The 14,081-nt window shown below is 38.2% G+C and overlaps 1 protein-coding gene across 1 annotated transcript in view; it reads right to left on the reverse strand.

Moving 5' to 3' along the window:
- Nucleotides 1–14,081, reverse strand: part of PLA2R1 (phospholipase A2 receptor 1) — a 42,835-nt gene that overhangs the window by 12,051 nt on the left and 16,703 nt on the right. The window contains exons 10-21 of the mRNA XM_086464997.1: nt 11,445–11,557; nt 9,205–9,374; nt 7,939–8,141; nt 7,499–7,644; nt 6,915–6,999; nt 5,796–5,928; nt 5,330–5,365; nt 4,667–4,824; nt 3,187–3,251; nt 2,701–2,804; nt 1,237–1,379; nt 284–401 (exon numbers count right to left, since the gene is read on the reverse strand). Of these exons, the coding sequence (XP_086321123.1) occupies nt 284–401; nt 1,237–1,379; nt 2,701–2,804; nt 3,187–3,251; nt 4,667–4,824; nt 5,330–5,365; nt 5,796–5,928; nt 6,915–6,999; nt 7,499–7,644; nt 7,939–8,141; nt 9,205–9,374; nt 11,445–11,557 (1,474 nt within the window). The remainder of the gene's footprint in view (nt 1–283; nt 402–1,236; nt 1,380–2,700; nt 2,805–3,186; nt 3,252–4,666; nt 4,825–5,329; nt 5,366–5,795; nt 5,929–6,914; nt 7,000–7,498; nt 7,645–7,938; nt 8,142–9,204; nt 9,375–11,444; nt 11,558–14,081) is intronic.

Raw genomic sequence — 14,081 nt, forward strand, 5'->3', positions numbered from 1 at the left:
AATGGGTATTCCGTTTTTTAAATATTTATTTCTAATGCATGGTGGTATGCACAAAAGAAATTATAGTTACTCCTCAAAATGCACCTGTCATATAGCTCAGTGAGTATTTTAATCTTTACATTTTGGGCAACTGAGAAAGAGAAATGCTAATTTGTTTAAAGCAGTGGAACCACGAGTGGCATCTGAACGATCTTTTTTTCCTAAGTCTGTATCCAAGATTAAACTTTACTACAACATCCTAATGAAGATGAAATTTTATTCAACAGTATTTTCAGTACTCTACCTTGTTCCAGTTCATCTTCAAGAGAAGCGAGCGACCCATCATAGCTACTGCAGAACTCTTGTGCAGAGTACCAGCTTCTCAGATGCTCTGGATCCTTTGGAATTTGTATCAAAAAGCACTGTTTCCAAAAAAAAAAAAAAAAAAAAAGTATTTTCCTGGTTTTTTCTCTCCAGTTTAAAAAACTATTTATCAATCACTAAGAGCGATCACTAAATAAACCATTTCACACGCTGTTAATGAATATTAAATATTTAATTAGTTTCTGTCCTGCAATGGAACTCTCCAACACGCTTGGTATCAGTTTACAGCTGCGATCAGGCTTGGATTCAAACCCGTTGTTTAAAGGCAAACACAATCTGGGATAAATTTATCCTTGTCATCACTGCAGTTCAGCATTGGGGTAAATCTGGCCACCTCAATGCCCGTTGCTATTAAGGAACATATGTATTTAAGAGTGGCCTGATGAAATAATTGCCTTTCGACCTTCAATTGCAAATAGATTTTCGTTTATAATTATCTTTGATGAACCCTATTTGAAACAGTGTCCTTCGGAGGATGGCAGCAGTTAGGCATCCGTTTAGTACAACACAGGGTCAGAGATCTATTTTGAGACCATAGAAGTCTCTTGGAACTGTCATAAGTGGAAAAGAGAGAATCGAGCAGGCTTTTTACTGCAAACGCACAAATACACTTGGAGAGCTTTTGCATACATGAGTATTCACTTACTGGAATGAAAGTAAAATTTTGACACCTTAATAAGACAACTTCTGCATGCAAAGCTACTTAATAGCTGTAAACCTTTATATCACTGTGTCAGTAGTTATAAACCTAAGGGCCCTGCTTTCAAAAAGGAAGAAAATCTTCAAATACCAAATAATCCTTAAGAAGCCCAATTACTGTCATAAATATGGAAAGCATTTTGAGTAATGAAACAGCAGAAAAAAATATTTTACTTTGAATCCAAAATGCAACCAGCCGTTGGGACATACTCCTTGTTGGTTCTGGTCTTTTGGAATCTCTTTCTCTATTTTCCATGCAACTTTACGTTTACAAATACAGGGAAGAGAGACGGTACAGTTTTCATCACCCCAGAGTCCTGTGTAAAAAGAAAAATCATAGTTCAATATTAGCTTGAGAATTGGAAAGGGTTTTTTTCTTAGCTAGCTTAGATATTGTTATGAAGAGTATCCTTTAGTGGTTGAGTTAAGATGAGATTCTATGCCAAATACATTTGGACATACCATGTTACAGGGGATCTGATGGTCCATGGGGCTCATAGTTTTATTCCCAGTTTTATTTTACTAAGTTAAACCAATTCCTCTACACTGAGTCACATAACACATGCTTATGTCATCACATATTTTAAAAAATGTTATGCAAAAAAAGGAAAGGTATAGAAATTATGCCTTCCAGATAGAATAGTTTGACTTCCTTACATTGAAAATTTTTGGCAAGATTCAGGTACTGACATACAACGCTGACCTGCTTAGGAGGAAAATACATTTTTCAGTGCACTCAAGTTGTTGACCAGCTCCCATCTGCTGGCCAGCTGTGGAGAGAGGGTGAGTGTCTCTTCCTTTTAGCCGATACTAACTATAGTAACACCAAACTCAAGTATTTGAAAGTCATGAGTAAAACCCTCAGATTATATGTGGGAAAAAAAGGTTTTACATTTTTTCAGTTTTGGCTTTTGATGCTGCAGTTACAAGAGTGCAGCTGGATTAATTCTTTTCAGCTCTTCTCACAAATACAAAGCTGGATATTTTTTCTTTCCATAGAACCTGACATGTTTATTTTAGCATATGACTTGCAGATCTTCAGAAAACCTAGACTGTGAGATGACAAAAATCACTGCAAACAGCAGCTCTGTAAACTTTTTTTATTACTGCAGTAAAATATAGAGCTATGTGATGATGCAAAGGCTAGCACCAAAACCATGGCACCCCAAAATCCCTCAGCAGACTGGCTATGGGATCAAAAATAAGCTAGAAATCTGAGTATATAAAGTTGTGTGCTGATAGAAAAACAGTTTATAAACATAGGAAAAAATGTTGCTGAGTCCATCTGGCTCATTTGGCTATGGACTGTGAAAACCAGCAATGCATGAAGAGTTTTGCTGTGCCACACAACAGATTCTTAAGTACAACTAAAGTATTAGTATCACTGGAATCTTTGTATTTTGACATTAGGGTTCTGGAACTGTTAATATACTTTAAAATCCTACAGGCTAGTCTCTGAGCACATTAATGATATTTCATTATTCTTTTCTTAACCGTAAAAGCAGTTATGTAAATTATAACCAGGTAACAGGACTTTAATATGGATTGTGTTTCTTAAGAGCAATTAAAGTGTAACACCTTTGGCCAACAACAGAATCAAGTCACAACTCCTGCAGCAAAAGGAAATACAAAATAAACCTGTTTGTGATGAAATGAAGCCACATCTTTTCCCTGGTTTCTGCGGATCTCTTTCCGTCCCTTCATTCCAGTTCTGGTATGTTACTGGTGATTCATCTCTCCAGCTGCACAGAAATGTTAAGAATGTAGTTAGGCTTGTTCCTATCCTTACCTATAAATACACCCTCCATTAAAAGCGTTTGCAAGGAGGTATGAGGTAGAAAGTTCCCCTTTATTAACTAAGCATTAAAAAACCAGACAACCAACAAAGAGGTTGATATTCATGTCTTTGCCTTGTGTCTTTTATAACCCTTTCAAAAGAAATACTGTAACATGGAGATAAATCAAGGGTAATATATTCTGAATGATATTTACATGAGAACTGAAATTGTCCCTGGAATACCCCAGTCAGTCATCAAACCATTTTAGTCCCTCAGACTGAACGTCAGCCCATAAATAGGGCACGCCAAGTACAACTCACAGCAGCTGAAGTGTAGGTATTCTTACCGAAATTCATCACGGAGGTTTTCTGCGTGCAATCCAATCCACCAGTGAACATCACTATTCGATAGCTATAAAAAAAATGTTTTGCCATATGTTTAGCTGTTGTTGCCCTCTCATCAGAGCATTAACAAACTCCTATAGTCAGACTCTATTCAGACAAACAGCATCTACACTGGGCTCCAATGGGCAGAACAGGTGCCAATCCTGCCTGTGTTAATTTATGTCACTTCAGTAAGGTTATTCACATAAGTAGAGTGTGAGTTAGCCCCCAGTTTCCACTGGATTGCTGATGTACCTTCTGTAAACTAGGAATTTACCATTTTAGGAATTTACAGCCTATCTGGCTTGAAAAGGACTGCAGTCTTAGGCCAGAATTTGTTTTTCACCAACTCCTAAAAATAGACAATAGCAAATATTTCCTTTTAGCATTAATATACTGCTGGTCCTTTATGTTTCCAAAATGTTTACTATGAACATTTACTGACTTTGTATAGCTCATACAAGAGACAACCAGAGATGCTTTCCAGACTGATTGTCCTCATGAAAGGGTCTAGACCGCCACTCCTAAAAGGCCAAGTATTATGGAAAAGTCACAGAAATAATGCAATTCAAACAGCCACTTATTATTGCTGTGATGACTTGAGTCTGCCTTAAACTATGAACAGGCTTCACTTTCACAGTTAGACACTCAATAGTGACAGTTTTGGGGTCTTTTGGGAAAGAGCCAACAACCACAAAAAAGGTCTGAATGTGCAGGACACTGGAAAAGCCACCCTGTCTCTGAGAAGCATTTATTCTTTCCCAGAAAGAACTGAAATACAGCCTGTGTTGTGGCAGCCACACTGTCCCTGGAGTTATAGCTAGGATTTCACCAGCTTGATTTCAGTCATCATGTTGAAGATTTAAATTATGAAGGCCATTTCAAGCTTCTGGACTTACTACCCATGTCATGCTAAAACAGACACAGAAATGTCCCTTGGTATTGCTACCTGATGACAAGCTGCCAGTTACTGAACGGGAACGGAGCATAACTGTGGAACTGTGCGGGATCTGGAGACATCCTGGTGAATGCAGGACCGCTATGTAAACACCTGAGGAACCACCACGTGTCCCCTTGGTCATAGAGGGGTGGGGGAAGAAGAAACAGAGAAGGATGTACACCACATGTGACACAATCCTTTCTCTTTACCTCCAATTACTTTCATAAGTTTGGGATAGGAAGCTGGTTTTTGCTCCTCTTGGGTCTTCTGAGGCAGACTGACCGACCTGTTCATTAGCAGAGATTATTCTGCAGATTCTGAAATATTACTGACTTCTTTAGCTAAACAGGGCTTCAGGGAGGGATGTGGGAAACGAAGACAGCTAGAGAGAATTATTTCTAAAGGAAAATGTCTTTTGGATTCTACCTGGAACAACAGGCAGCAGAAAATAGCCAGTCACTGCCTAAGGGTTTATTTTTTTTCAAAGGGGTAGTTTTTGTTACCTTCTTAATTTTATTTTGAATAAAGGCTTGTTCACCAGAAGAATTTATTGTTGCCATTCCACTGCGAAGCCAGCCACAGACAAATTCATAGGTTTCCCAGTCTGTAGGACTGACATGGAAAAGATATTCTGCTCCTTGATAATATGACCATGGCAGTTCTAGAAAACAAGCAAGAGTCAGTGGTGTGCAGGGGTAAAAACTCATTTCAAGTCTCGTTCTTTGTGACCCTGTGGCCCACCTCCAGCAACGTGTCAGAGAAGAAATATGCCACAACTAACAGCAGAACCATATTTAACATATCAATTTATGAGACACGCCCCCCCGAGTAATTTTTTTTAAAAAAATATTCTATCTTGTGATACTGCAGTAATATTAAGAGAGTTCTGCAAAACTGCAAAAAAGGCAGTTTTAATGTGATGGAGAGGTTATCAAACTCCTGTGCTTACTACTGGCAACGTTCCTTTAGCTAACCGAAGTAGTATCTGATGTTTCAGTGTTCCTGAACAAAAGAGTGGCAGATTTTGATCTATAGCAACAAGTTCCTACAAAGTTCCTTAATGTAAATTTTTAACTTGGAACACTTCAGTTATTTTATTTTTACCAACGTGTTAAATTGTATTTCCAAGTTATGTTTCAAGATGTGAAAAAAAGAATGTTTCATACCAGATATGTACCAAGATGGATTCTTTGGTTTAACACCTGCAAAAATACATAAATAAATTAAAACATTGCTTTCTCCACATGGTAAGGATTTAATAAAAATCATGAAGAATATTGCTATTCTTGTTCAGGGACCAAAAAATAGTTAAACATGGAATAAAATAAAATAATTGCCACACTTACTAAACAATATTTTTAGTAACCTTTATAAATAAGAGCCTTGATTAACTTCTGCTAACTAACTGCTAGTCATTGCTATCCATTTTTAAACTGGCTGCATACATTAGACCTGTTAAGTGTCTGACAAATCATAATGGCCACACACAGCTTTGCCATGATTTCATGCAGAAGACCAATAAGAACTCCAGACACGGCTAAAAAGCAGGCTTTTAGATTTTTTTTTTTCCTTGTCTCTCCTGAATTGCAAGTAATGGGCGTAATAGACAATGTATGTTAATTAACATTTCACCTTTTGGTATTTTGCATATCCATTCACGTTTTTCATTGCAGTGTGCTGGAAAGACTGTTCTATTCACTTTGAACACACCACAGCTTCTTGAGTCATCTTCAACATACTTGCTCTCCAAAAATGAAGATACAACCTGAAAACAGCACATTCATTATCTTTCACCGACAATCCATGATGAAGCATTTCAAAATCTCACTGGAGAAGAAGTAAGGATTTGGAGATGTGTGTATGGTAAGAATATTACAAGCAACAACTAGAAGATCATTTACCACCTAAATCATGGTGGTAAAATCTGAAAACCAGGGTCCATAATCATGTTCTCTCAATGTTTTGTTCAACTTTCCCATCTTATATCAGACTCCTTCTTCATAAAAATAATTGAATAGCTATGAAACCTAACTCTTTTTTTGGACATGATTAGCAGTAGTTGCCCACATCTAACAGCCTTTGCTTTGGTTCAACATGTTGCATAAATGAACCTTGCACTCGCATTCTGAAATAATTGAAGTAACAATGTCAGAGCTGGCCCTGTTCTTTAAGGCTGAAAACCAATTACAGTTTAAAAACTGACCCTTCATCAGTTGTTTCACGCTTAAATCCCAGGTACTAACCATTAGCATGCCATACGGCACCAATGTCTTCAAGGATGCAAAATCAAAAGTGGTATATAAAAAAGGAAAGACTTAGCTCTGAATGCAGGCAAGAACCTAACAGTCATAGAATACATAAATCATGTTAGCACAGCTCTAAGGCTTCCCAATGTGTGTGCATGCGTATATATGTAAATATGTGTATATATATACACATATATAAACACACACACACATACACATGTTCACTCTGCGTATGCCTGGTCCTGGGCTAAACACAGGAAAGCACACATCTGCAAAACTTTACAACCCTACCAAATTCCTTTCACAGTTGCACAGCCCTTTTGCACAGGCTGCTATTTTAGTAGGAGTGTACTATTCATCTCATTGTAACAATCAATTTAAGTGAAGTATGTGGACAGGAAAAACCAAGCAGTTTTCCTGGCCAACATTTGCTCACAAGGCTTATTTTTGTGAACTTAGATATGACTTGAAAGTTTACTGAAATATATAGTATACAGATAGTTACAGGTGTTCTGTCAGACCACTGCCATGTCCCTCCAGCAAGCGGGTTTCTTTTATTAAATCCAATCCAGAACTGTCTTTCATCTGTCCTATGATGGAAACAAAGAAAATAACATTTCTTATGCACTTTTTCCTTAGCTACTTCAGAAATTATTTTTTAAATACTGCAAATACCCATATTAATTTCTTCTTGAATTCAATATATCACTCTGTAATACATTTCTTAATTTTTTAGTATCCTTGAAGTAAACTCTGGTTTTCCTACCAAAATGTTAAATTATCTACTTAAAGATGAAAACATGTAAAATAGGATTAAAATTGTCGAACCTCCATTTCATCAGGGAATGTTAACTCACAAGAGTATCACCTTGACATTAACAGTTGCTTGACATCTACTACAAAGATCATCTTCAAAAAGAATCACATTGCAGTGTTGCTAATACACATCTTTTCAACCTTTTCTAAGTTCATGTTAGAGACTTCTTCAGCCACTACTAAAGAGGACAGAAGAACCTAAATTGTAGATTATTTTTACATATTAGTAATATATGATTAAGATAAATCTTGCTGGTGTTAAAATTTATTTACCTATCAAAAATTGTATATAATAAATTGTTTAAAAATGTCTCTTCATAGATATGGCTAAAACTAGCAAGATGCGCTCCAAAATCTTGGCATAAGGCTTCTGCTTCATCCCATGTTCTTCTCATCAGGACTTTTTCATTGTGAAATATCTGCAATAAAATAAACACTGTCATAAAAGTAGTTCATTTTGGAGAACAGTTGTTTCAGAAACCCATAAAAATCAAGTATTATTTGCAGTTTTTCCTACAGTAAAGTCATGTATATTCCAAGTACAGTTCTCTTTCTTAAGACTTTCACTCACTTTAAAATGCAGTGAAGGATAGTAACAATTACTTTTTGCTTGTTCAGTGAAAGAAATAATGCTTTATCGAAAATATTTTAGGAACAGTGTATCCCTAAGCTGATGCAGAATCAGAAAAATTCAAAGCAAGTTTGTCACATACCTTGTAGCAGCTGAGCAGATTAGCTTCCGACTCCCATCCAAAATAGCAGGAACTCAAATGTTTTTGAAAGGTAAGTTCTGGTTCTTCATAAGAATTGATCTTTTGCTTGCACAATGACATTGCTTTGAAGTTCTTACAGCTTTTCACCTCCCAATAACCAATGGGGTGCTGCCCTCGCATAGCCACGCATCCTCCAGAATGACCTAGGCATGGGAATAAGCATTGAGTATCAGAATAAAGCGTTTGAGTTTTGTGAATTTTTGGTGAAGTGACTGTTTTATTGGTATCAGGTTCTGGATAAAACCTCGATGAACTGACAAAAGTAGCAAATGCTCTGGTCAGCAACCAGTTTATAAGCCTGTCTTGACTGACTTGAGCTTGTAAAATGAACCATGATGAAGGGTTCCTCTCACAAAATGCAGAAAATGAAATGCAATTTTAAATAGTACTTTTGCAAACTGCAGTAGTAAAGCAATAAATGTAGAGAGTCCAAAACTCAGAAGCAATTAGCGAAACGTTTATTCTTATGTCTCTATTCTCAAGTATTGCTAAGGTGTTTACATTTCAAAGATTGAGCAACTTTCATTTTTCTTTTTTTTTTTCTTGGAATGTTTTCCTTTGGATGACTATAAGAAAAACACAAGCAAACCAAGTATCAGCAAACTAAAGGGGAAGAAAAGAAACTTGCATATAGTGCTCTCAGCGACCGAAATGTATCTAAGGCAATCTCTGCCCTCTTCTTTTTTTCATATAAAACGCAAATTACAAACTGCGACTGTTACTGAATAAAACTCATGACTTCTCTGGGACCTTTTGCTGTGAGTCTCAGGAAGCCCTGATGGCCTCCTTGAAAAGGCCATAAAGAAACGTATGAAAAGCATCTCTCGGAAAAAGAAAAAAAATTCAGAGATTCGCTGTGTCTGCAAGGAGAGCGTGGCTGTTCATTTCCCCCCCCGTCACACCAGGGGGTGGGCAGAGCAACGTCCAGCATCCTGCCACAACCGGGGAGCCCACAATAACAGCACCCAGGTGGGAAGCTGGGAAGGAAGCTCCAGTTTCTCCACAACTGCCAACTCATCTAACTCAATCTGCAGTAGGAAGTTACAAGAGTCAAAGAAAATGTAAGCTTATCTCTCTGCTCCCTTGACCAGGTAGGGAGGAAAGAACCAGGACTCTTCAGTCACCACTAAGCCACTGGTGGCAGGGGGAAGAAAGCGCACTCCCCCCCTTCCAAGCCATTTCTTTTTTTATCAGCATGTTACTCACGTGGCTGGTACTTGTTCCAGTTTGCATAACTCACGGAGTGATTCTTTCCCACTGTACTTAGCCAAAAGTACTCTCCTGTGTTGTTAAGGTCTTGCAATCCTATCCAAAAGTAAGTTCTCTCAGCTTTTACCATACTACGGATCATGCTGTTGATAAAAGCTTGTTCAAACCTTAATAAAATAATCAAGACAAAAAGTTTCTGAGAATAAAATAGGTCAACTGGTATTTCGGCGAATAGCTCTCACGAAACGATTTAAATTATGTGAAAAGAGAAAAATATATATAAGGCACTTAATTTTCTTTACAGAATGCTGTGGGGAACTTCAGGCACAAGTCTGTGGCATAAACCACAATTCTTCCCTATCTTTTTTTCAGCATTTGGGCACACAGAAGAAACAGTAGATTAAGATCTTATAAATTCAATGCTTAAACTACAAGATGGGAAGACAGAATATATTAATGATGCACAAATAAAAATAAGAAACTCCTTGTACAAAGGAGAAAAGATAGCGGCGTCTGAAAAAGCTACAGAAGAAAGAAAAGAAGCAGCTCTGCACAGAAGTATCCTATTGGAACCAGACACACAAAGCGTCAAGAAAACAGAGCTGAAGCACTAGCTGATCTGGCTACAGATGGAATCACTTTTTCCTTCTTTAATTTCTTCATTAAAGTTATGTGAGAGATTTACACCTTTTTGCAAGTAATAATTGTTGCACATAGTAACCCATTTGTCACTTAAACATAATTTATTCAGATATAATTGGTACAGCATTATACAAAAATGCTTCATTTTATGAGCACATTTAATCAGCTTCCTATGAAAATATATATAGCAAAGTAAATTCCCAGTTTGATAGACTGATCCAACTTCTTGGTTCCACTCATTGTGAAAAGAATGGCTAAAAAATGTAAGGATGTTAACGTAAAAAACTGAACGATCTCTAGCATTGAGAGTGACTGAGAACTCTTGTTTAATTTTCATTTCCTCTGCATGTTCTCTTTTTATACCAACTCTCCTTCCTCTACAACCTACCTTTTAATGAACATTTTAGGATCCATACACTGAAAAGTTTTTGCATTTTTCACACCAGAACAACAAACCTCAGCAGTAATTAAAATAATAAAAAAAAAAAAAGCTCAACTAACAGCTAGCTTCCTTTGCCAACATTGGAACTGGGAACTAACACAATAAACAGTGATGGCTTCACCCAGCAAAAATCCAATAAAAAGAAATAAGCAGAAAAAGACAGAAGACGTGCTTCCAGTGCTGTGCGGTGTGCCCTCAGCTCCCTGTGATACTTGAGCTGCAAATGCTCAGCTGCAAGAATTTGTCCTTTGTCCTTTATCCTCCCCCTAAGGATTACTGTCATACTGCAGCACAGCGCTGTATGCATCGTGCACAATCCTGAAACCACCCAGCAGGCCAAATTCCCATGGATGTAAATCCTTATGTGGGGTAGCCTGTGTTTTCCTAAAATTTCTAGCTATCATTCATCTGATTGCTGGTGGTTATAGTACTTCCCCTATCCTAAAGGGAGGGGAGATTTCCTCCTTAAGTTTTTTTTTTACAATAAATACGTGGAGGTTAATGTATGCATGTAATACATCTATCAGTATGTCATAAACTTCAATGGGAATCCAACACATAGGGTAAATCACAAAGAGATCAGAGAAAATCCAAGTATCTGGACATCTGCAGAGGAGAAAGCCTTTGCTGAAGCTGGAATACAGGTAAATAGGAACAAAGCAAGGGAAGACAGACCTCAAATGCTTTCAAACATTTACTCTCTCCCCCTATTGGCTGAGAACTCACACAAAACATATACATAAACAGAAACACATATAAAAAATTAACTGTTTTGGAGTAAAATTTGATATATTTTGATTATAACAATTGAGTATATTTTCCTTTTTCAGTATAGTTTCCAAGTACACCAATAAAGTTTCTTAAAGATGTTACACACCTCAACAGAAAGCATTTTGTTTAGATTCCTGCATGCACACATGTGTGCACATTGCTATAAGTGTCTATTAGCCTAACAATTGCTTTTTACTAAATCTATTTTCAATCAAAAAATAAAGCAAAGCTCATCTTTGATTTTAGCCAATGTTAGTAATTATGCTTGCCTCTTACAAAAATATTATTTCATAACGGTAATATCTTTTGCCATGCAACACTTCCTAAAGTTAGAATAGCTCTTGTTAGAGGTATCTTCACGCTGTCTAATAGGATTAACTACCTGTTTGTTACTGATACAAGTGCAGATGGGCAGAAATAGCCACTGGAAGCATGTTCAAAACTTCGAGGGGTACTGTCGATTTTGTAACAATATCCACCATGTCTTTCCCATCCCTTAAAAGAAATGAACATTATTTTATAGATTATTAATTATTATATAGTTGTTAAAAACTTGATCCCCTGTTGTACTTTGTCTGATCGTCACCAACGTCCCTATAGCCCTTTTCCTTTCTACCGTGGTTCAACAGTAGTTACCCTCAAGGTCACTGAAAACATGGGTAAATTCAACAAACGTTTAAAGTTTAAATCCTTAAATTGTGCTGGCTTAACACACACACGACAACCTCTTTAATGGGTATGACAAAAATGTGGGCAACAGCACTCTCCCCGCACACTACTTTTGTTTCAACTTTATACTTTGAATACTGTTTTACTGACTGAGTTTTGGGGAGGTACACCAGGCCCTTCAGAGAGCCATCTCTTCGGCATGAAGCATGTAGTAGCACTTGTTGGTTTCTGCTTGTGGTAACTCATTGCTGATATCTGATACCTGAAGTGCAGGGTAAACACTGCCATGTCAGATCCAGTTAAGTTATTATAAAAAAGGATTATAGCTGCCCTTTGTCTTCAACTGTAAACGGAAATATTTATTCCAGAAATTGCTGGCCTTTCATAGAGCAATGCACTCTAGATATTTACCTTTTCTCACTTCCCTTTCTCATTTTCAAATAGAACTTATAGATTTAAATAGATTTAAAAAAAAAAAATAGATTTTTCAAAAAAAACCAATTACATTAACAATCACCCTACTCTAGTAATGCAGAACTAAAATAATCGATTTTCATTGTTTGTCAGATAAGCCCGAACATCAAGTCAGTGGTCAGCCTGCCTCATTTCTTCTTACTGTCAATCTTTTATTTCTTATTATTCACCTCTGGGTGTCCAGAAGCCACTACCAGGACTGGTGTGACTTCTGCCTGGGTGAGTTCACGTGGTGCACCTGCCCAGTGATCCTGCTTGAGTGCTTTAAATAATCAAGAGAATAAAGAGACAATAAACCACCTCTGTCTAAACTCAAAGCCACACAAAGGGAGGAGAACCAGTCGATCTTGCTTTGCCTCTTCCATTAGGGAGGTGCTGCTTGCAGGGGAGCTCACAGAGCAGCACAACATGGAGCAAGCACAGCACCCAGGCGGGCACCACCAAACACCGCTTGATGGTGACATTAACAGCAAAGGGAGGAAAAAGGGGAACCAGATAAGCTCTTTTTCTCTATCCATCCTCAGGTACAGTAAAATTCACAAGATGCTGCGGAACTATTCAGGGCAGCAGTCAAACATTATGCACATCCCTCAGCCCTGAGGATGAATCTAAGGAGGCAAATTTCAGCCTCTAGTTAGGGCTGTGTTTGCTGTCAGGGTAGCTGACAGCTCTGCTGCCCTTTACTGTCATCCCCCTTCAGTGCTTGGAGGGCAGCTGGGCACAGTCCTTCATACGGCACGAAAGCACAGAAGCAAAACGAGCTGTAGTATCAATTTCTGTGGTTTCACCTGAGAACAACACATATGCATTGCTCAGACACCGGCTTTGCAAATAAAAATAAAGGGGGTTGAGGCTCTTCCCTTTTTCCATACCAGTGAGCTGGGACTTCCCCACAGGAAAAACACATTGGCAGGTGCTGAGGGCTCTGCAGTGCCCAGGGACCCAGCAGGCTCTCGGCAGTCCCGTAGGGGATACAGCAACGCTGCTTTCACTTTGATGTGCACTTAAACTTGGGGGCGTGGGGGCTGGGGATGCAAGTAAGAAACAGCAAATGTCTAGCTTCCTTCAACTGGAACTCTTGAGCGACAAATGCATCCGTTCAAATGAAGCAAACACAATCCCAGCCTCCTGGAAATTTTAATCTGGAGCAAATAGCACTGCATAACCTTCCTCTTTAAGCTTTCTTGGTGCCTAAAGGCTGGAGTAAAGTAATTTGACACTAATCTTTACTTTAAAAAAAAAAACAAAAAACCACAACAAATTGCTGAGTAATGAGGCTGGTAAGCTTGCACTGAGGGCAAACGCAGATTGAGAAATTCAAAACTTAAAAGGCTGAGTAATTGGTCAATAAAATGGCAGATGGCATTCTGTACAGATAAATATGAAGTGATGCACATGGGGACCTCCCCTGCACGCCCAGTCACTCCATGTATGAAGTGAGGGACAGCTATCTCACTCCCAGCGTGCAGGAATGAGATTTGGGGTTATGATGGTTAAGTTCCATGAAACATCAGCTTAGACAAGAAGTCAAACTGAACCTTAAGAATCGTGAGAAGCGAAAGAACAGATAAGGTTACTCTGTCCTCTTAAATTCACTCTTTGCCATTTTTTGGAGTTCTGACCCCCAATCTCAGAAAAGGATATTAGAAAAGAAGGGCATTGAGGATGATGAAATGTGTGGAGCCACTTCCACATAAGCAGTAACTGAGCAGGCTGGAACTCTTCAGCCTGAAAAAGGAGATGCCTTAGGGAGGGTATGACACAGGTCTACGAAACGGTGAGTGCCATGAAAGTGGGCGACTATTTCAGTACAAAACCTTGGGGATGACAAACAAAGCTAAGGCAGCAGGAGGAAGGCTCAACATGGAAAGGAGGT

The sequence above is a fragment of the Leptosomus discolor genome, chromosome 5 (genome assembly GCF_034619465.1).
Source record: "Leptosomus discolor isolate bLepDis1 chromosome 5, bLepDis1.hap2, whole genome shotgun sequence".
Lineage (NCBI taxonomy): Eukaryota > Metazoa > Chordata > Aves > Leptosomiformes > Leptosomidae > Leptosomus > Leptosomus discolor.